At 43.8% G+C, this 23,557-nt stretch overlaps 2 protein-coding genes across 6 annotated transcripts in view; one reads left to right on the forward strand and one right to left on the reverse strand.

The window, feature by feature from the left end:
• The window catches only part of LOC119465874 (FYVE, RhoGEF and PH domain-containing protein 2-like), a 188,275-nt gene that overhangs the window by 93,868 nt on the left and 70,850 nt on the right, over nt 1-23,557 (forward strand). The window lies entirely within an intron of this gene.
• LOC119465877 (glycine N-methyltransferase) overlaps nt 9,359-23,557 on the reverse strand; it is a 119,927-nt gene continuing 105,728 nt past the window's right edge. The window contains exons 2-5 of the mRNA XM_049657372.1: nt 14,166-14,293; nt 12,739-12,998; nt 11,392-11,555; nt 9,359-9,664 (exon numbers count right to left, since the gene is read on the reverse strand). Coding sequence (XP_049513329.1) covers nt 9,502-9,664; nt 11,392-11,555; nt 12,739-12,998; nt 14,166-14,293 — 715 coding nt within the window. The 3' untranslated portion in view covers nt 9,359-9,501. The remainder of the gene's footprint in view (nt 9,665-11,391; nt 11,556-12,738; nt 12,999-14,165; nt 14,294-23,557) is intronic.

Below are 23,557 nucleotides of genomic sequence, written 5' to 3' on the forward strand. Positions count from 1 at the left end.
TCTTAGTCGGACAAGGTGAGTGTTCCACATTCACTGTCCCGTTGCTCATCTACGTTTGTGTAACAAAGATTTTGTTTTAGCACTTCGCACAAATTGATGGCAGGAGGGAGGCTAACAGCAACACATTGGGCAGTTCTCACCTAGTGTTCTAGGCAGTGGCAGTTGACTTAAGTAGGCATTCATTTGTACAGCATCGGAGTAATTTCCAAATTATTTTACGACGAAGCTCTACTATCGTTAAACATGACATGGTGATAGATGCATGATTGTGCCGTAAACGTCTACAGTCTGAAATTGATTTAAATAAATACATATTTTAGCATTATGAGGACTATGGGAACAAACATGAATACCCATTTTCAAGCCGTAAGGACATGCATGTCTTAGGTCAAAACTAAGCAAGCCAGGGGTCGGGCAAGGAAATTTTTCTTAGGCGGGTTCGTACCCATCAAGAGGCTTCCTGATTAGACTCCACACAGAGATAGATCCTCACTGTCCGGATTGCGGGGAAGACTTCTGTACTTTAGCCCACATACTCTGGGAGTGCCTTGTGTTCACTTCGATGTTCCCAACAACCAACCGTACTCTTTCGGGATATTAAACCATAAACTCCACCATTAGATTACAGTTTGATGGAAATAGACATCGTAGTGGCATTTGACAACTACATGCACTTGTTCATTGAGGCAGAATTCAAGAAAATACTAAACTTACCTCGGCCATGCATGCCTTGTGTGTGTTTTTTGACCTCATACTTGAGCACTGATTATGTAACATTGAATCCACAGGATGCTCGGCAGTCAGAACCTTGAAATGCCTCGTCCTTCCCTCAGGGGGACGATTCGCCATCACCTATGAACACCAGCGGGGGCACGAAGCGGCAGTGCGAAGAACACTCTGAAGTCGATGGTGAAGTGGTCAAGAAGTCCAAGCCTAACAGCAGTGAGGTGTGTGGACCACTTGTTTAATTTTAATTGCACAAGTGTGGTGTTTAAGGATTGGGATCGACAATGGCCGAGCTTTTTCGCAGCCTTCAGATCTCAGTGGAGCGTGTCTTCTAGAGACGTGAGGGACATGAGAGGGGAGAACCAATTTCATTCCAAAGCAACAATTTACTCATGATGTGTGGATTCGAGTCTGAAGTGTTAATTTGTAACAAGTAGCTTTTTAATTGAAAGCACCCGTGTACTGTGTGCTGGGTGCACAATAAAAACACCTGGTGGTAAAATTTATCCGGTGATCCCCACTATGGATTCCCCACCTACTAATTAGGTTATTATTTTTGCACGAAAAAACACAGAATTCAATTTAATTTCGATTGAACACTGTCGCATTGAACATATTTATCTGGTCATCATCATCATCATCGTCAGCCTATATTTTATGTCCACTGCAGGACGAAGGCCTCTCCCTGCGATCTCCAATTACCCCTGTCTTGCGCTAGCGTATTCCAACTTGCGCTTGCAGATTTCCTAACTTCATCATCCCATCTGGTTTTCTGCCGACCTCGACTGCGCTTCCCTTCTCTTGGTATCCATTCTGTAACCCTAATGGTCCACCGGTATCCATCCTACGCATTACATGGCCTGCCCAGCTCCATTTCTTCCGCTTAATGTCAACTAGAATATCGGCTATCCCCGTTTGTTCTCTGATCCACACCGCTCTCTTCCTGTCTCTTAACGTTAGTCCTAAGATTTTTCGTTCCATCGCTATTTGTGCAGCCCTTAACTTGTTCTCGAGCTTCTTTGTTAACCTCCAAGTTTCTGCCCCATATGTTAGCACCGGTAGAATGCAATGATTGTACACTTTTCTTTTCAGCGACAGTGGTAAGCTCCCAGTCAGGATTTGGTAATGCCTGCCGTATGCACTCCAACCCAATTTTATTCTTCTGTAAATTTCTTTCTCGTGATCAGGGTCCCTTGTGAGTAATTGACCTAGATAAACGTACTCCTTTACAGACTCTAGAGGCTGACTGACGATCCTGAATTCTTGTTACCTTGCCAGGGTATTGAGCATTATCTTTGTCTTCTGCATATTCATCTTCAACCCAATTCTTACACTTTCTCGATTAAGGTCCTCAATCATTGGTTGTAATTCGTCTCCATTGTTGCTGAATAGGACAATGTCATCTGCAAACCGAAGGTTGCTGGGATATTTGCCGTTGATCCTCACTCCTAAGCCTTCCCAGTCTAAGAGCTTGAATACTTCTTCTAAGCTTTTATCTAAGCATTTATCTGGTACATAGTCACATATGTCTTTTAATGTCCAAAACATTGAGCATTGAGTGCGTTTTGGCTCTACGGCCTCCTGAAAGCATTTTAAACACTCTCTTTCGCTTCGCAAAAGCGCACTACACACAATATACAAGTAAAGCAACAATGCATATACATAAGCAAGGCGCTACCTCCAACTGAAGTTTATGGAATGGTTAATGAAAGATGTACTGAGGAAAAAAAAACATCATAGCAAGCGTATGCACTTTAATCATATGAAAACAAAATTACCTGTTGCATCTGCTTGTTATCTTGTTTTTCTTTTCCTCAATCGCTGTAGATTATATTAGCTTTCAGTAAAATTCATCTTGAAGTAGTGCCATGTCATACTTGTTCCTTGGCTAGTTTCCTGTCTGTGGCACACTTTTACAAGTTTTATTGTCATCAACCAGTTTTCCAAAGTTTAGACCTTGACAAATTAGGGAGCTTTGCCTGGTCTCTACCTGTATTCTCATTTACTGAATGCCATATGCATAAACGGGAGTAGTCGTATTTCTTGCTACTAATGTGCTGGTATAAAAGCATTGGCAACAGAATAATCGTGAATGTAGACTGGCGCCTTCTAATTTTCTTTTCTTTTTGTAAAGAGAACAGCGTAAAACAAATATGTTTCCAACGGTCTGTTGATAAACATATGTTGATGCCTTTGCTGCTGCTGCCATCCACTTTTTGAGTGTTGCATTATTCCACTAACTGCAATACACGTAAAAACACGCTAGAACTCTTTCCATCGCTCCAGCCTTGTGCCTAAGCTCCACGCATTTCTGCGCAGACAGCGGATAAAGACGACGACCCTGTGGCCTCGCTGTCGCAACGCAAACACTTAGTGCCCGAACGTGAGTCTCCCGTGAGTGAGGGGTCGGTGGCAAGTAGGCCCGAGATACTGTGGCGACAGGGCAAAGCCTGTCCCTCGTCGCGAGGCCACTTTCGTTCTCTCTCTCTCTCTCTCTCTGTGAGTAAATGTTCGCACTCTGCAGTGAAGCCCACTTGCTGACAAAATGATAGAAAATGCTGACCACGCAGTTGTGCTCTGATGCGGGGAGTTCTGTTAACTGACCGATGCGAGCAATGCACTGGGAATGTATGTAGACACTCCTCGGCTGCGACCTCGTTAGTCTTTACAGTCTATCAGTTTTCGCAAATGGTGGCCAGATTGTCAAAGAGGTAAACATTCACTCTAGTCTAGCCTCTTTGATTAAACATATCAGGAGTATTAGTGCCTGTTCTTTCACCTGGGTTTCTTGCACTTTTGTTCAGAGTAAACTCAACGTGGGGTAAATGAGCTAATCATAGTCGTAATCCACCACAATTTTATGAGTATGAAGTAGGTGAGGGTAGCGTTAATATTGTTCTAATCCTTTACAAGTATGGCAAGTAAACAAGTTATGCCAAGACACAGGCAAGAACATAATGTGCCAAGCAGTGTAACTAGGGACACTTTATTCTTGACGAACTTCGATTCCAGCCACAGCTACCACATTTTAATTTGGCGGCATTTTGAGTTGGCGATCAGTTTTTATTGAATATGTGCGTCAAATGACAATCATAACATAATTTTATGTCTCTTTATCTTGGAGTTCACTTTTTAAATTCTACCCTTGATCAACAAACATCAGCAGCAATGTCAGCTTCCAGCACAGGTACAGTGCAGGATAAGTTTCTTTTGCGTTGTATTGGTTTGGGCGGATTGAAACTTGTTTGGTCATACTAGTCATAGTGATACTATTTGTGTTACTCATAGTCATGCTATTTGGGGATGAGGAAAATGTGCACTGATGACATTAAATAGGGTGCCTGTTTTCCGACTAGTCTTGTAACTAAAAACACTTAGGTGGGACCCCATGCAAATGAATTTCATAGAATCGCATGCGTCGTTCATAATCGAAAAAGTACAGGAGCTGCATATCGTTCCGATCCACCCCCTCCTAGATAGACACAACCATACTCCTCCTCTGTGAGGAGTATTGTTTCCACATTCACAGTAATTTCTCTCCTGGCTCTGTACAATGCATGCGATTGCCCGGAATTTCACTTGCGTGTTCCCATTCGAGTTTTTTGCTTGTGCAAGTACTAAGATTAGATAACGGTGCTAATGTTAATGTCTAGTCTCATTGTCATTCTGTGTGCTTTTTCTGCTAGTCACTTGATAGTGCACCGATTATCTTCCATTGCTTTTGCGGCTGGGACATGTTTCTTATCACACGCAATTCACTTTAGATTCTCATTTGCAGTTGTCGCACTGGGAACTTTTTTCACAAGAGCTTGGCCAATGAGGCAGCATCCTCGGAAAGATAAAGACTAGAGGTATTGCACATGTGCTAATTCAGAACAAATCTTAAAATGAAAAAGCAGAATTGGCTGTTTTAACACTTCGTGACTGAATTTCCTTGAAGCGCTTTCCCATCACATTCCACAATGTTTTACCTTTTAAGGAAAAGAATCTTATGCCATCGGCCATACCATGCTGAATACGCCGGTTCTCGTCCGATCCCCGAAGCTAAGCAGCATTGGGCTCGGTCAGTACTTTGGGGGGAGAAGAGAATCTTATGATTGCACCCATGATGGGCATTGCAAGTACTGAATTATGGTTAGTAATGCAGTAAGGACAACTCATAAGTGTTTCACAGGAAAAACGCTTCCCAGTTGAGGAAAAATTCATCCTGGTCTGGGATCCGGGACCGGGGCGAATTTTTACTCAACTGCGAAGCTGTATTCCCGAGAAACCCGTATAGGTTGCCTGGTAGTTTCGTGCTACAGTCAGGCGGATGACAATTTTCCCTTTCGCGATGCTTGCACCGAAAAATACCCGCACCGATATTTTGTTGACACAACCAAAAATATCCGGATGAATATTTTTCAAATAGTTCTTGAATACAAAAAAGCAATCGCTCCACTATTAATATAACATTAGGTTCATATGCTATCATTCAGAGCAAGTTCCGGTCATTAAAACATTCTGGGGTTTTACGTTCCATAAAGACGATATGATTATGATGAACGCCGTAGTGGGCGACTCCGGGCTAATTTTTGACCACCTGGCATTTTGATCACCTTTTGACATATACTGTGCCGTGCAATGGGTGCACGTTAAAGATTAACGCGCACACAATGCACGATACACGGGTGTTCTTGCATTTCGCCCCCATCGAAATGCGGCAGCCGCAGCCGGGATTCGATCCCGCAACCTCGGGCTTAGCAGCGCAACACCAAAGCCACTACGCCGCCACGGCGGGTGAGTTCCTGTCCTAACGTTGCACATTATGAAGCATTGTTTATTAGAAGTCCAAATAGAGCGCTCTTAACAAATAGACAGTTTGTACGCATACATGGAATTCTTAGGAGAGAGCGATCGAGTGACAGCGGTTTAGAAGGAAAAGCATGGCTCCCTGAGCGATGTATAGCGTACTCCACTATGCATAACTTCTTGCATTTTATGGCTGCCAGAAGAGAAAACCGAGTGTGGAAGTGATTATCCGGCCTATCAGTGGAGCCCGCTTATGCCAGCAGTTGCACCTTGGATTTGCCTGTAAACACAAGGAACGTTCGGCTACTGTTATTGGGATGCCGTGAACAGATGTCTAAGGTAAGTGCGTCATTTCGATGCAGGCGAAATGCAAAAATGCCCGTGTCCTTGCGCTGTAGTGCACGTTAAAGAATCCCAGGTGGTCTAAATTCATCCGGAGCCCTCCACTATGGCGTGCCTCATAATCAGAACTGATTTTGGCACGTAAAACCCCTTAAAGAAGAAGAATTTAACCAGCGCAAATAACGAGTACGCAATAGCGCATATACACAAGACTGGCGCTGGTCCTGTGCTTATGTTATTGCGTCCTCGTTATTTGCGCTGCTTAAACTTGCAATATCTTGCACCAACTGATACAAATTGAATTTATCTGCACATAATTTGCGGTTAATTTGCAATGAAATTAATACGGGTGTTACACGGCGCAATTTTCTTCGCGAATCGCGCCCGATCCGGGTCGAATTTCTCAGTCGCCATTTGTCCCTTTGAGCAAGCTGCAGTAGGGAACCAGTCGCGGTCACGGAGAAGTACGTCGCGGTCGAGAATTTCAATCCGGATCAGGCTCGATCGCAATCGAAATTCCCCAGTGTGACACCGACATAAAGCTTTTTTTTATAACATTTAACTTCCCGGTGGCTTTCAACAGGACTGCGAACAAGCGTGTCACTTCGCTGGTGACAGCGAAAAAGCTGTAAAAACTACGTAAAGCTTTGCTTGCTACTACTACAGTCTATATTTGCAAATGCAATGAACGCTGACGTGCTTCTTTGAATAAAGGGGTTATTGTGGCGTTTTTTTTTTTGGTTCATTTCCTTCATGCTCCCGCTTCTCCACCCGCGAAAGAAAGAAAAAGAAGTTCCATTCATACGATAACACCCCGTGCCAATATTGCCCAAGGATCTTCATTTGTGCCTGTCTGTGACAGGTACTATCGCGCTCAGTATAAGCTACAATGCGCGACCGCTTTGCTGGCTTTTCGACGCTCCCATGCTTTGTAGCTCATACCGCTCATACGAAGCGTACTTACTTTGGTGCGTTGAGTGTTTTGAACCAAAACTGTCAATTACTCAGGCATGCGTGAATAATTCGCTGATGCTTTCGAAACGAGTTATGTTCGAAACCAAAACAAACTGGTTCGAAACTTGCGCTACCTTGCGCTCTACGTGAACGGCCAGATTGTGGATAGATATTGCCGCGCTTCAAGCTATGCTGCTTCGGCTGCCTAGATGTAAGTTTGAAGTGTTGTGGGCTTAGTGGTCGAACATGCGCCAACAAGAACTTCTTCAGGAACACGCTCCTCCGCACCCTAGCTGGTAGGAGGAAAGACGACGCGAAGAGAGTGTCTGGGCGAATGCGAAAGGTTGATAGCCGCCCGGTAGGCGGTGGCGGCAATTCGCCCAAGTCTTCTGATGACCGCGCGAACAAGCCGTCACCGGGGTGACATGACATGCGGAGGATCGCTGCTGGTAAAAGTGTCAGCAAAAGGATGCAGGATTGTGTTCGAAAGAAGAAGCAGTAATTATAAGGTCCCGAGCCCGCTCCCTAACCAAGTTTTCATCTTTATTTTTAACAGAGTGCGCTTGGAATGATCTACCCTGTTGCACCCCTGTGGACTATCGAGGACCGGCCAGTCCTCGATAGTCCGGTGGATCCTCCGGTGGCACGCTGGTTGTTCGAATTCATTCCTCCCGTTAGCAGCGTACATTTCGGCTGGATGCAAAGGTCCTTGGGCGCCTTTGCATTGTTGCGACCGCTGGTCTTTTGCCGAGTGTCAGACTATAGAACGTGTCAACGCTGCTGGTCTAGTCATTAAGAAATCGTGCTGTGAACCAAAGAGGTGTGTGCGAGTTCTGAAACAGTACAGAGTGTCCGTTTCAGTGCGTTGACGGATGGTCTCCTGTACGAGTTACAGAACGCTCGAAACCAAGCGAGTGAATACCAGCTTCTACAAGCATCTCATGTATCTGGGCTACAGCTAAATTGCAAGCTTGGCTTCTGGACAAACAGTCAGCTCAAGGGGCTCGGCGTTCAGTTTCTCAGCGACAGTAAATCACAACGGTGTTCGCGGGTACTCGGTCCAGTTTTCTGGATGTTTCAGCATAAAATGCATGAATGTGCAGAGTAAATGAATTTCACCATAGCTATTTTCGAAATGCGCGGTCGGATCAATTTCAGAAGATATGAAAAACATCGCCAGCCATTTGCTTCTCGGGAGATCCAGCAGGAAGTATTTGACTGCTAAATGTCTGGCTGATTAGTTCCCAGGTGAAGAAAGTTCGATGTCACCAACTCCTGGACATGGGCTGGTCAGATAGGGCTGGCATTAGAAAAAACTGATTCCACCTGTTTAACAGAACAGGTAGTTCCTACCAGCGCTCTTCCAAGTAGTCTTATTTACCTGTCTCGTCTTTCTCACTTTTGTCTGACCTGCCGCAGTAGCAGTGGCGTTCTGCTACAGAGCGAAATGTGGCAGGTTCGATTCCCTGCTGCGGTGGCCACATTCCTAGGAGTGTGGGTTGAATACACACACTCCCATGTATCATGATTTAGATGCACGTTAAGGAACTCGAGATAGTCAGAATTAATCTGGATACCTGCACTAAGACGTTAAGTTCCACAATTATTTTTTAATGCTCTTTTGTGTTACAACACACCTACCTACACGCGAGCTCGTGCTACTGCTCACTGGGTATGTTATGCAACATGGTCCGATTTTTCTGATCATTGTAAAGTGTATCATTGATGAGGTGAAACTTGCAAATCGTATGTCCATTTATTTTTATGCCCAGTGAAAACAGTGAGAGACCTTAGGTAAGGTGAAAGTCAAAAGGACAATGCTGGAGCCTCAGTCTTCACAAAAAGATGCATTTAGCGCAGAAGTGATTTCAGCTTTTTTTCAATAAACACGCATGAGCTGGCAACACGCATATTTCTGCCTTGCCCCAATTGGTAGTGTGTTTCAAAATGTACCCATTGGTCATTGTAGCAGTCAAGTGTGCTCAGACTAAAGGACACTGAAACATAAGTGATGATTAGGTTGCTTGAAGAGTGCTTGGAAAAGGCTCCCGGATCTTGTCGAGAGATAAAGCGCTGTTACAAAGTTGCTACATGTGCATTATCACAAGCACAAACAGTCAGAGATAAGCCTTTCGCAAACAGTCCATGCAAGAACACTGCATTATCATTGCTCACTACGTGCTACTTTACGGTGTAAGTATTCGCACAATCTATTGTCGGCAGTTTGTGACTGTATAGCCAGCAAAACTGAACAACAATGTGTTGTTTGCATGTCCTAGCATAAGTTGGGAATCTAAAGACCTTGTCTCATGGACAGGCTGTGGAAATATTTCAGCTTTTTCTTAGATCCTGTCGTCAGCAAACTTTTGATGCCGACTGTGCATATTGAACACACGGACAAATATATGCAACGGTGTAGTTATCCGCGAAATACTGCACTCTGCAGGGGTAGCGACTTTGGAAGGCTTTTTATCTCTGATCGTCGTTGGGGTTTACAAGCTTTTAAAGGTCATGCCTTTAATTCCATACAAATAAAAAGCAACAGTACATTTACTCACTTTTAATCACATTTGTGTGCGGATTCAAAAGGATATGGAGATCTGCTATATAATAGCAATTACGGGTGCATGCTCACTTCACTGACTAAGCGTAGTCAGTGCATCTCAAACATTCCTTAGCACCACGTCGTCAGACTTTCTGAATTATGTGAATGTAAAAGGCTGGGGTGTAATCATTGCTCAGTGGCTTGAAGTCTCCGTAGATCTCATGTTGGGCCTCTTTGCCAAAGGCATCTTCGAGGAGTTTCGTAAAGTCCGACAGCCTGTGCGGGTAGTACGACAGCCGGAAATTGCTGGAACGGGTAAAGGTATCGGTCAAGCCAACTGTAGCACAAGCTGCACGAATGAAAGAAACTTCACACTTGATCGACTGCGAAGGATACAACACTCAGGGAAAAAAGCTATTGACATCATTTCATTTCACACACCTGTGTTCTGCGGCCAGCGAATATGACATTGAAAGGACACTTAGAAACCGATTACGATGCACCGATATTGATGGAAAACTTGAGAAAAAGTTTGCCTTAGGTGTAAGGGGGTTTTTAATTTTTTTTTTCTTTTACGGACATCCATATTTCTGCATTAAGTGCCGGAACTCTTTTCCTGCACAGCAATTTCATTGCAACATACTTTGGGTTATAGGAACGGAGCTGTAGGTAGCCGAAAATTCACGCATTTGCACTTGAGCTGATGCTCAAGTAAATAACACTTTATTTACTACTCTTCATATCGTTCGGTGGAAATGTGAATGACCGTACATATCTTTAGTTTTGGTATTATTGCAGATCACAGCCGCGTGGCAACACATCTTAGTCTGCAAGATGCACTTGCTGACTGCAAGACTACCACCACCATGTCAAGGTGGCATAGTTGAGGATCCATCGATGCACCGGCACCATTCTATTCTTCTGCATGATGGCAGCGCCACTTTTCAACCACGCCCTAGCTACAAATAAATTAATATCTCGCGCGAATAAAAGTTACCATAGGCGGATAAAATAAATTTTGGATAATACAGTAATGCATACAGGCAAAATTACTCTCCCTGCGCAGCGTTTTGGTTACGTGACGGTACACAGATAGGTTGCACTACATGCCATTTATTGCACCACTTTCACAGCGAGATTAAAAATATAAGTGCTTGTTTTTGGGATACAAGCATGCTCGTTTCCGTCAATGTGACACGCTATCTTCTCATTCCCACTACAATTTAAAAACATGTTCAGGGTGGCACACCTGTTCCATGTAGATAACTCACGTTCTATTTTACGTTTTTGCACGTTCGAAAGTTAGCCTGAAGCATCTTCCTATCTCTTTCTCTCCATATATATATATATATATATATATATATATATATATATGCTTAGATTTAGTTGCACATAAAAGAACCCCAGGTGGTCCAAATTATTGTGGAGTTCCCCACTACGGCGTGCCTCATAATCAGATGGTGGTTTTGGCATGTAAAACCACCATCTTAAACTTAAATGTTCTTAAAATTAATTTAATTTAAATTTAAAAACATATATATATATATATATATATATATATATGTATATATATATATTTGTATGCATATATGTATGTATAAGAACATTCAGTAGGGTCCGCAGCCTAGAAAAGCTGAAAGAGCTCGTGAATCTGTAATTTGAGTAGTCGATTACTGTCACCATTTCGGGGAGGGGGGGGGGGGGGTGCCAGTTTTGCGAAGTGCGGGGTAACAAATGATTTTGGAGAAGTGTTTGCGTAGGCGGGAACTAAATGACCGCGACTGTACTACGAATTGTGCAAGGCTATAATTGTATTTCCGCCCCCCCCCCCCCCCCCCGCCCCAGCTTTTTCTCCCCACTTGTCCTCGGAACGTATTATAGTGTTTCTGCAATCGTAGCAATCTTGATTTGCGTAACCTGTCGCTTCGTACTCTCTGTCAATCCAGTCAGGTTGCAGTAGTTCAGGTGACAAACACTAGTAGCATAGCTATCACGATAACATAGGCGCTTATGAATGTGCTATCTGCGCTTACTTTATCGGCTCTCCGGATAGTCGCCCTTTCTTGCTGTACTCGCTGTCTGTGCAGTCGAACTTGCTCTTCAACGCGGACACATCCATGACGTAGTCCAAGATGACCATACAGGGTTTTCTGTCCACGTACAGAACCGAGGTCTGGATGTCCTTGATGTGGTCACTCTGCAGTGAAAACGCATTTCATTAACCTTGCAGAGTCGTTTTGTCCGAGTGGGCTAAGACGATTATCGAGCGTTCTGAGAAACTTCCAGATAACGAACGGCGTGCGCTTTATCAGCAGGAGATAGCATTCCTGACAAAAAATTTGCGAGCGGAGAGTTTCCAAGAAACGAAATGCAAGTGAGACCGATCCCGTCCGTATATTGTCATGGGACAAAGATGCGCACCAAAGGAGGTACACTTTTTTTTTTAGAGTGGGACAGCTGTCGGTGATGTTTTGAATAGCCTTTTCCAAGTTGGAAGCCGCGCTGCACTTGACGCGCATTTTGAAACGGTAGTGTTAAAAGGTAGCCCAAATAATTATTTGTTTCGCTCTCGGAGAAGTGAGGATCCATAACGTAACTACTGAGGTCGACGATTATGCAGTGAAGTGAAAAACTTGTATGCTGGTACTCCTTGTGAGGACCGAAGCACAGCGGATGACCAAGCAAACCGAAGTGAGTTCACGCAACGGCCTGCTCCCACGTTACCACGTACTGTGTCGTGACGTCACGACACAGTATTGTGCCGGGAGCATAAATTGAAAATGTAGAAGCAACAGCGTCTGGCAACCACGGTTGAACACGATCGGCTAAAATGCCGCCGGCGATACTCTCATGTCATACCGTAGCAACGCGCCACCATTTTGTGCTTGGTGCCCGCGACGTAGGCCCCCGCGACGGATTACGTTCACAGGCATTAGGTTAGGTTAGGCCCCCGCGACGGATTACGTTCAGAGGCGTTAGGTTCGGTTAGGCGGTGCGGCGTACTCTCACAGCGGCTGCTAAGGGCGTCCGTCGTCGAGCGTCGGCGGCGGCGTTACATCCAATCGCATTCAACCGTGGTTGCTAGGTGCTGTGGCTTCTAGATTTTCAATGCACGCCTCATGGGAGATGGAACTGGCTCAAGAAAAGCGACTATATCGAATTATTAACAGCACTCTGAGTATTTATTTTTTTCTATAGGGTTTAGGACCCATAGGGTTTAGGACCCAATAGGGTATAGGGTTTATTGGAAGTCTAGGACCTTCACTTAACGCAAAAAAAAAGAAATCAAGAAATTAATAGTCGAAAATATCGTGTCAGTAACCATTTGCCACACGCTCTACTCGGTAGACTATTATACAACAAATACACAAAATGCTCACGTTGTAGTAGATGCTGTGCGTGGGCGTCGTGCCGTGGTCAAGGATGTGGTCGTAGTTGCGGTGGTCGATGATCAAGTATCCGCCGGGCTTGAGCATCTCGCGGAAGTTGGCGATGGCGCGTCGGTGGGTGCTTCCGGGAGCGTCGCGTGCGTCCGGCAGATGGCTGAACGAGTTGCCGAGGCAGATGACCGCGTCGAAGCCGCCCGACGACGGTTTCACCAGGTCGTCGGGGAGCGTCAGCCAGTTGGCCTCCTCGATCACTGCACCAGCGCGCACGCACGTTCGAGCGATCGTTACATGTTCTGCTTAGCTAAACTTGCAAGTAAACTTTATATATATATATATATATATATATATATATATATATATTATATATAAGTTTATATAAGTTTATATATATATATAGTTAAAGAATCGAAGCACGTAGGAAAATTATAACAGCACTTTACTGACGTGTCGGCGGGGGTCCACCCTTCATCAAAAGTGCGATTGCAAGTACACAGCGCTCAGTTATACATTTTTTCCGTAAGAGTGAAAAAAATGAAGCAAATAAGAAATGAAAAGTAAAAAATCTATACAACAAAAACGTGAACAGGAAGTTGCGCGTACAGAGAGTGGCCTTGTTAAAAAAATAACTCTTAGGGAGAAAATGTACAAATTGAGCTCTTTCTGTTTGCAATCGCACTCTTGATGAAGGGCGGGTCCCGGCCGACGCGTCAGTAAAATTCTGTTAGTTTTCCTGGCTGCTTCAATTCTCTCAGCTATATATATATATATATATATATATATATATATATATATATATATATATATATATATATATATATATATAAACTCAGAAGCGCAATAGCTTGCAAATGCCCGCATATGCATTCTTCGAGAATTGGCAACACAGACTCCGCGCAGAGCAGCGATAAGCTACGGGTCAGAACCATAATAAAGAACCGGGAAGATAAAGCCTGTTTCACATGCAAACGACGGCGCGGCGGTGACCGTGGCGGCTGACCGGCACCACGGCGCGCAGACGCAGCTTCATTTCGCATGCTCCTAATTGAAATGTTCATTAATTAAAACGTATCATTACAACTTCAAAAGAAAAGGGGAGGAATTGAAGTTGCTGGAAAGATACAGCTGGTTTTATCCGCATATAGTATAGTATTTGAAAAAAAAAGCTTTTTATATGTTGTATGACAAGTAGCAACGCTTGTATGCGTTGCCAAACGGTGTAGATGTGGTCATAAACAAATACAAGTAGGCGGATCGGTTCAATGACTTGAACCTGGGCCCTGCCGATCTTTGGCCTGGTGCTCAACCCACAGCGTCCAACATGCGAGAACGTTCGAGTGAATGCCCGTCACTGAGATGATGATTCAATAGCAGCGTACACTATACGCATGCGCGCCATGCGCCCATCTGAGGAGGCTCACCCCAGTCGTTGAAGACCTTCTCGTTCCTGCGGTTCCAGCGGATCTTGAGCGCATACTTCAGCATGCGGTCGCTGGCGTCCACGCTGGTGACCTTGAAGCCCTCTTCCAGCAGCAGCACGGAGTCAACGCTGCGATTCAGATAAATGTGTAAGATTAATGATGTATTATTCAAACCACACCTTTTTTTTCTTTTTGCTCGGTTAGCTATAGTTATTTTGCACAATCGTACTTTTGTACAACCGGATTTAACGGTGAGCAGACAGTTGCATGTATAATGCAACTGCCAGCTATATTGCAACATCGACACTCGATTTCGTTGAAGTCATGCAAACGTTGACGGGTCTCTTATCGTGCACAGCAAACGCGCACTTCTACACGTACTTGCAGCGCGATATGGGGCGTATATGATTATGGCGATTTTGCCATTCCCCAGTGAATATCACGTGGTGTATCGTATTTGGCTTATTTTGTGGTGTTTATAATACGGTTCCAGTAATGAGGCACAGGTTTTCTCGGCTAATAGTATTCACAGTTTTGCCGAAAGCAATGTACAAATGTTGATGCTCGTGAAGTTGCATTCGATCATATGCTGAAAACTATGCATATAACGTTTTTGTCAATATTATTTGCTTCCAACTTTCCTTTAAAACACAGGAACTCTTAATTTACTGTCGTTTACATTATTATTATAATCAACAGACTCCCATACAACCAGGCGAGCTACTCGCCGAGGTGGCTTAGCGGCTATAGTGTTGCGCCGCTAATCGCAAGCTCACGGGTTCGAATCCCGGCCTCGGCGGCCACATTTCGATGGGGGCGAAATAGAAAAAAACTCCGTTGTCCCGTGCAGTGGGGGCACGTTATAGATCCCCTGGTGGTCAAAAAAAAAAAAATGCGGAGTCCCCCCACTAAGGCGTGGCTCATAATGAAATAGTTGTTTTGGCACGTAAAACCCCTGAATCCAAATCCAATCGTGCGGGCATTGCTTCGCATTCCCGGTCGCCTAAACCCGTTCGTGTTCTTTACGTTTTAATAATCATAACATGTAATATCGCCAGATCCCGCCGTGTACGATTTCGTGTGACACGAGTCGTGTTCACAGGAGCTTACAGTTTTACACCCCCTTGACACCATTTGTGCGTACAACCACTTGACACCACCCCCGTACACCCTGGAAAGTTCTCAGACCATTCACACACACTCTTTAAATTTCCAGAAAATGCACCCTTGAGACATTTACTTGACCAACGCGTAAATGCGCACGACTTAGAAAAGAGGAAATTTAGGTGTAAAAGTACTGAAAGTTGGGCAAGTTGGTAACCATTCCCTCCAAAAATAAACTGAGTTGCGAGTCAGCGCCTGTCTGTCACCTTCGCCTTACTGTCCTCGTTTCTTGTGTGCGCGCTGCAGTTTCAAGATGAATTTAGGTGTAAGCCGGAGCATCTCATCAACAAAACTGCGCTACTTTGAGACTATGCCTATGAATAAAGTTCTTCACAAGAAGTCTAGTGAATACTAATGTAATAAAGGCTAACTTTGTTAATGATCCTCCTGACAGCTTATTTAAAAAAAACAATTGACGAACATGCTGGGCGAAAGTGCATGTTCTCTGCAAGCATTGGCACGCACAGTGTATCGCTTAAGACATAAACAAAAACATAAAAAGCAAGAAAATTTATTTACCACAAGAATATAGCGACTTGGCAAAAGCACTGTCTGTGAAAAACTATCTTGCATGTTATTTGAAAGCTATCCTCATATGCTATTCCGTGTTCGAAATTTCGGGAAATAATTTTTCTGTTGTGTTTTATTTTGTTGTATATATTTAGTGCAGCTGACGAAGAACAGCCACTGGCCTCCCTGCTAGATACAAACAAACAAAAATAAAAGTTAATGTGCACTTAGCCTCGATCTTTCCCCAAGTGTTTAGCAGCAACCTTCCTAAAATCAGCATCCTGGATAAATCATCCTTTTGTAAGAAATCCGCATCCGTAGCCAAAGCCTTAAACAGTGCGGAGCCGCTCCCACGGTCTACGCAATCCTTCGGTGTCTGACAGTCGCATAACAACAGTCGGCAAACTCTAGAAGACTGACCACGTGAAGGAAAATTAGAGAGTAACGTGGGGCGATGCTACATCATGCAAGTGAAGATACTGTCTTGATCATGCTGCTGATACAATACTATATTTCAGTTAATTTATTTACCCTACAGGTCAAGAATTTGGGCATTATACATATGCAGGGATAAGTACATGTAGGATATATGATAACATGCATGTATGATTGAAATAGGTGTAGCACAAAAAATGATAGTAAACAAAGAGCACGATAATGGGAAATTAACACGCAGTGCATCTAGTTTAGTGTACTGTAGTACAGCACTTAGCCGGCAGGCTTTAGTCCGGGATTGGGTCCATATATAAGACTGTGCGATCGTTCAGAAATGCAGACGATTTTCATCAGCTGCGTGGTGATGCAGACGGATAAGTGCACCGTACCAAATCCAGATATGAAACGGTAGGTAATAGATAAGAGATAAGCGAGTATATACCTACCCTGTACACATGCGACATCGAGAATGTGATGGCATCCGAGATCTCGTAGTTTGTTTGAGAGGAACTTTTTGTAGTGATCCGTGCGCTTCTCGCGTTCTCCGATGTAGAGTTCCCACACCTTAGCAGCTCTTCCGTCCGCATACTGGTCCGGAATTCCTTCGCTCCCAACTCCCAGCGAACGAGTTTGGTAGACGTGGTCCATCATGCTCAACGATCACCTATTGAACCTTTCGTCTCGTTTATAGCCGCGCGGAGAAAAGAAAACGTCCGTCTCTGTTCACAATCGTCTGCTCCGCCGTCGTCTGCTGCAAACACCCCGAGGCGCGAAATTTATGCCACTTGAAGCCAATGGGGTGCCGAGCTGAGCGACGAGCGTATGGTCACGTGACCAACGCGTCGCTTATTTACGCGGCGGTTGGCTCACACCCTCGGTCATCTGGAGGAAGCCAGACAGCATTGTTGCGCCAAGTCAAACCTTGTTGTCTGCTCTCTTGACTTTTCGACTTTCGAGTGGCGAAATTTGCCGCTGCCATGTGTACCGGCGGTCCTTATCACCGCTTATCACACACAGTTCCCCTGATTTCAATCCCTGTTCTGAGATACCCTCGCCCGTCTTATCTATACCCAGCCGCACAGTATACGCATATTAGACGATGGCCGAATGAAACGGATAACGTATGTAACGCATTCACATGCTGCTTCTCTCTTTCCCTTGCTTTCTCCTGCCCTTTCTGCTACAACTCCTATTATACCAGGCTTATAGGGTCCGCTTGCCTCCATCCATCCAAAGTACATATCGATAGATCTTTCCGACATTCGGAATACATCAGATATGGACTCGAAGGTCCTACGTATATTATTTTTCCTGCGTGGCAAAAAAAAAGGGCATTGCGCCAATTCGAACCCACGCGCACATTCAGACAATGGCACTCCAGATCGCACCGGTTTCAGCAGACCACGTCTGCACGACGCTTTGTCATGTGTCAGCGCCCGTGTCCTCTCTTGGTTTCTGTTTCTGTCAACAGGAAGGTGTTATCGCTGTCGATCGCTGCGTACGGTGGATGCTAGAAGACCAAACGAAAACCACACTCCCCGTTTGTTATCGACGATGGACACACTTGCGGAGGAAAACGCGCAAAACAATCCGTCCGCGCCTCCTCCACTTGACGTCTTTCGTACTTCCTTCTCGGGTACGAAGACCAGTTCAAGGAAAATAATCCCTTCCAGTCGGTTCTCGTGGGCGACTGATATGTATTACGAACGCATTTTGCATGACTTGCAGTAGGCATGTCGTGTCATTATCAATCAAAATAACGTTTACTATCTACTAAGGTGGTACGTATTGCGTTGAATACACAGGAGGAGGTCTGATGGCTCAAGCCTGCAAGGGGGCCTTCTGTTTTAAGGTGCATGGAGTAAGCAACAGTGATTAGATGTTAGTAAGGACTAGCAAGCGCAAACATTTATCATAATTCACGTACAACAAAACGGTAGTAATAAACATGAGGACCGTAAACACAACCTTCTATTAAAAACATGATTAGCTTTTTTTTTCTTAAATGTAAGAAAGGATAAACATTGTTTTAAATCGTTAGGTTCCAAAGCGCTACAGCTGCAAATTGGGTCGTGTGTTTTCCCTAGTTACTGCGTACTTCTGGTAGCAAACAGTTGTTATTCAAAGCAAACCTGGTGTAGTTTGCATTGTAACGGCATACGTTCCCAAATACATTAATTGGAATGAGGTTGTTTATAGCCTTGAATAGCGTGACGATTTGGTGATATTCAACCATAAGCGTTAATGAAAGCATTTTATATTCCCGAAGGAGGGCAAGGGCATTGGCGCGGAAAGGACTGAGGTGATGAATCGGATGGCTTGGTTCTGTAAATGCTGTAATGGAAGTCAATGTGCGGGATACCGTATTAACAGGGGATGATGCACAGGAAGTAAATGGTTGTAAATGAAGGTTGTAGTATAATGATTACTAAAGTAGGACGACTAATGTATCGTCGCGCTATGATTAGGATTCTTATCCCATAAGCCACTTCTTGTTGGAGTCTGAGATTACGCCTAGGAAGGAACATCGCTTAACAGGATAAAATTCAAGTGATTGAAACGTAATTGCTGGAGAGTAGGTTGAAGTTTCAGAGGTAAAGATCATGAATGTAGTTTTAGGTGGATTAATCTCGAGAGAGTTGAGTTCGCACCTTTCTGTCAAGTTCTTGAGGTCATGATTAAGCTTTGTAGATAGAGAAAGAAGCAATGAATCTATTGCTACTAGTGTCGTGTCATCTGCATAAAGAAAAAATGTGGAGTTATAAAGACATTTAGGGATATCGTTAATGTAGATATGGAGCTGTCCAATTAAAAAAGCCTTGAGATACACCTTTTGTCGTAATTTTGAAGTTAGCGAATGCGATCCAACAATATAAACAGTTTGACGTTTGTCCGATAAGCAACATTCTATGAGGGCTAGTGCAGGTCCAACAATTCCTAAAGTGGTTAGTTGCAAGAATTTTATGACTGATGGAATCAAAGGCTTTAGTAAGGTTAATGAACAGTGCACTGGCATATAAGCCTGAGTCGATGGCCAATTTAATATGGTCCGTAAACCAAAGCCGTGCTAGGTACGTTAGTTGAAAACCTGGGCCGAATCCGAATTGATGGGGTGATAGCAGGTGAAATTTAGACAGGTATTTAATTAAACGTTTTTCTGTACATTTTTCAAATTTATATATTTTTTACTTATTTCAGTATAATGTTGGTCCTCAGGCCGTTACAGGGGTGGGTTACAGTACAATTATGACTACAAATCACTCGTGAAGCATTATATGAAGTACGCAATTCAACTGCTCTTTACAAGTACAGTAATTCAGTAGAACATCAGTGCAATTAGTAGGTAAATTGTTCGCAATTCAACCGCATTCAAATGCTACAGTAACGCAAGCAGTACATCGACTTTTGTTATCACAACACGAACATAGAACAATAATATCAGCGTGGTAAAGCAATGAGTACATCAATTTGTACTACAATCAGTATATCAATATTTAGTTAACACAGCATGAACGTGGTAAAATTATATCAGCTTTGTAACAAGACTGCGAAACGAATTCCTTGAGCCCTTGCTCAAAATTTTCTAGACAGCTGCATTGGAGCAGTGATAATGGCAATGAATTATATTGTCGAGTTGTTTTTGGAAAAAATGAATTTGCATATAGTACATTGAGACGCTGTGGAGGTACTTCATAGGTACGTTTATTATTCCTCTAAGAATTCTGCCTCGGTGCTGAGTCAAGTATTGTGTTATATCTATGTTTAGTTTTTTTTTTTTTTTTTGACAAGTAGACGAATTTTAGCACAGCCAGTTGTCGGCGTTCTGCCTGCATGGGAAGTTCTAATAGACGTACCATTTCTGTTACTGACTCTGTCGATGAGTATTTTGAAAGAATGAATCTAGCGACCCTCCTCTGCACTATCGCTGGCATTTTGATCAGCCCAATTTTGGAGGGGGTCCCATATAACGTTTGCATATTCCAAAGTTGGCCGTACATACGCTAGATACGCTGTTAGTTAAAGGGGGTGTGGTAGCAAGCTTTCAATTTCCGTCGTAGGTACCACAGTTCTTTTTTGCGCGAAGTGACGCAAACTGCCTCGAGCGGCAGTCTCGCGGCAGTTCTGAGTGTATTCGCGGGCATCTTCGCACTCGGAAAAAAACTCTTATGTAGCACGTAATGAGCAACAGAAAGCTTATGGGGAGTTTCTCATGCGATTACAATCTCTCATGAGCTTTTCATCTAACTATAATAATGAGAAGTTGAATAAAAATAGGAATAAATTATCTAATTAGGCAGAATGCAAAAAAATAATCTGAGTATCTCCAAGCGACGGCAAACAACATTACCTTGGTTCTGCGTCGGTACGTGACAACTGCATATTTTCAAGTTTGACTAAAGTTAACTGAAACACCCTGTAAATAGATGTAGCGGCGGAAAAACACACTGGCTCTGTTGAAATAGAGCAAAAGAATAAACACAAAATACGTGGAAACACGTTCTTTTTTCTTCCTTTTTACTTGTGGAACGGTTCGGCTGGTGGACCAGCCTTCGTCAGTGACGTCCTTTTTATACATCTGGCATAGGCACCGCAAGTGAAAATCTATCTAGGTATGTCGGTTGTCTCATTCCGCCCACTTTTCCTTATTATAAAATACACAAATCATTTTCTGAAAGACATTTTGGACGTAGTAGTGTGCCGGCGGTAGAATTCTGGTGACACGTAATGTTGTCATTGTACACCAACATACACACAGCGATGGTATTTCCGCTCTCATAAAGGCTACGGGGAATATAATTTTGCCAAGCCAATTGACGGTGAAACTATTAGTACTCTCATGGAGTTATACTAGAATAAACAATTTGAAGTCAATAACTCACACTATGTCCAGGAGATATATATATATATATACATAGAAAGGCAGGGGTGTTAACCAGTCAAGAGTCCAGTTGGCTACCCTACGCAGGCGGAAGGGAGATGGAGAAGACAAAGAAGACAGAGGGAGAGAGGGTAGGGGTATGGAGACGTACACGGACCGTACTGTAATGTCAAAGGCGCTCGTACAAACCAGACGCTCTCAGACAGCACAAAAGTGCCTTCTGAGCCGTTGATCGGTGGGGACGGTGTTCCAGTACAATCTGTTCACTCAGAGGACGATCATCTAGTTTCCTGAATGCGGTAATTACAGATTGTCTTTCTGCTTCCAATTGAGGACAGCGGCACAATGAGTGGCCAATGTCCTCCTCACATCCGCAGACATCACATGCAGGAATGTCAGCCATTCCAATTAGTGTTGAATAAGCTTTCGTAAAGGCAACTCCCAACACAGAAGAGGCGCCTCGCGTCGGTACAGTCTGGTCGGAGGCCCAAGTTGAAGCGAAGGGCTTAGTGTGTGCAGTCTGGTGCGCCTTGCATGTGCAGTATTCGACTCAGCTAACGAGAGTGTGCGTGCCAGAATGCGAAGCACTATGTCCACATTAACGGAACTTCTATGGGCACTAGGGTAGGTCCAAACTACTCTAATATATTCATGGGCATATTGGAAGATGATTTTCTTGACAACTCACCTTTAAAGCCATCCTTTTATAAGCCTTTCATAGACGACATTTTCATGATTTGGCCACATGGCGAGGTAAGTCTTTTAAGATTCATTAACAACGTTACGGTGTCCATCGCTCCATTATCTTCTCTCATCACTACTCGTTAGCAACTATAGACTTCCTTGCCGTTACCGTCATGTCATGTGAAGGACCACTATCCACTAAAATTTCCCCTAAACCAACCGACAGGCACCAACTCTTACATTTCTATACCAGCCACGTCCCAATATTGAAAGACAGGAATACCCTATAGCCAGGCGGATCGGTTTAAAAGGATATATTTCCAACCGCGATAATTTCCTTTCAACTGCCAAAAACTAAAAAATTCTCTCATCAACGCAAAACCCATCGGGAAGGTTGGTGAAGCCATGAAGCGCGCAGACCAACTAAACAGAGTTGAGCTCCTTAACGCTAATCCCATGCTCCCAATATGCATCCAGGCTAATCTAGTTTCACTTACTCTGCGGCCCACCAAAGTAGCTGCTACGTTGAAAACGACACAATAACACCCTAACACAAAGCGAAAGCCGAAAAAATATTTTTCCAGAACCGCCGAGGTCTTCTACAGACGGTCAAGAAACCTACGCGATATCTTTTCATCTTCAAAACTCGCAGTCGTAAACAAACACATGGGCTGCCCTCTAGAGGAAACGCGGTGCGGGGTGTGTGTGCGCATGGTAACGGTGTGCAGGTCGTCACCAGCTCATCCACTGGTTCGGGTGAAATCAGGGGCAATTTAAACTGTGGCAGTCCTAACGTAGTATACGTGCTTGAAGTGTTACTGTAACATGCAATATATTTACAAACAGAAACGTCGTTTAGGACGCCATTGAATAACCGCAAGTCTCACACCAAAACACTTCCGAAATTGCCGCTATCAAAACATGTCATGATGCCTGGTCACTCATTTGATAAAATTACGGCAACGGTATTGGAATCGGTTTTTTCGCTCGCACCATGAGCGGAAAATCCGCGAATCATTCCGCATCTATAAATTTAACACTGTAAGGTCGGGCATAAACGAATACACAGGCGGCCTCACTAGCCTACCCTCCGCTACTTAGCCTGATTTTATTGCATCGTATCCCGTGCTTTCTGTTTTTCTTTTTTTCTTTCTTATGTTTGTTCACTTGTCTTTTTTGCCATGTGCGCACGATGTCGTTGCAATGCGTAATTTGTATCGTGCCTAACTCATGTCACAGTTCTGCTCCACCCACATGGAGGCTCTGATGGTGATCAAGGGTGGACGTCGTGCGCATCAATACCTGGCACATTGTGCATGTTTGCAGTGCGTGTATCTTCAAGTATAACCGTATCATTTAATACGAAGATTTGTACATTGGAGCAACATATTAGAAATGTTTAAAAGGTGGAATGGGGCGATACATGTAATGGCCAAGGCTGGTCCACAACGAAACGTTTAAGAAAAAACAAAACGTGTCTCCACGTACGTCGTGTGTATTTTATTGATATATATATATATATTATATCTATATATATATATATATATGGGTGCATTAATGAGAAGTAGACTTTTGCTCGGGACTACGACTCCGGGCCCCAATAGCTGTGTTTATCCATAAATATGAATTTTCGTACGGTACGTGCGCATTCCTGTGGAAATCGTACAGACGTACGGGGCATAAGTGTTTTCGAGGTGCATGTTTATTCTATCGGTCTACG

Source organism: Dermacentor silvarum, chromosome 10 (genome assembly GCF_013339745.2).
Source record: "Dermacentor silvarum isolate Dsil-2018 chromosome 10, BIME_Dsil_1.4, whole genome shotgun sequence".
NCBI classification, from domain to species: domain Eukaryota; kingdom Metazoa; phylum Arthropoda; class Arachnida; order Ixodida; family Ixodidae; genus Dermacentor; species Dermacentor silvarum.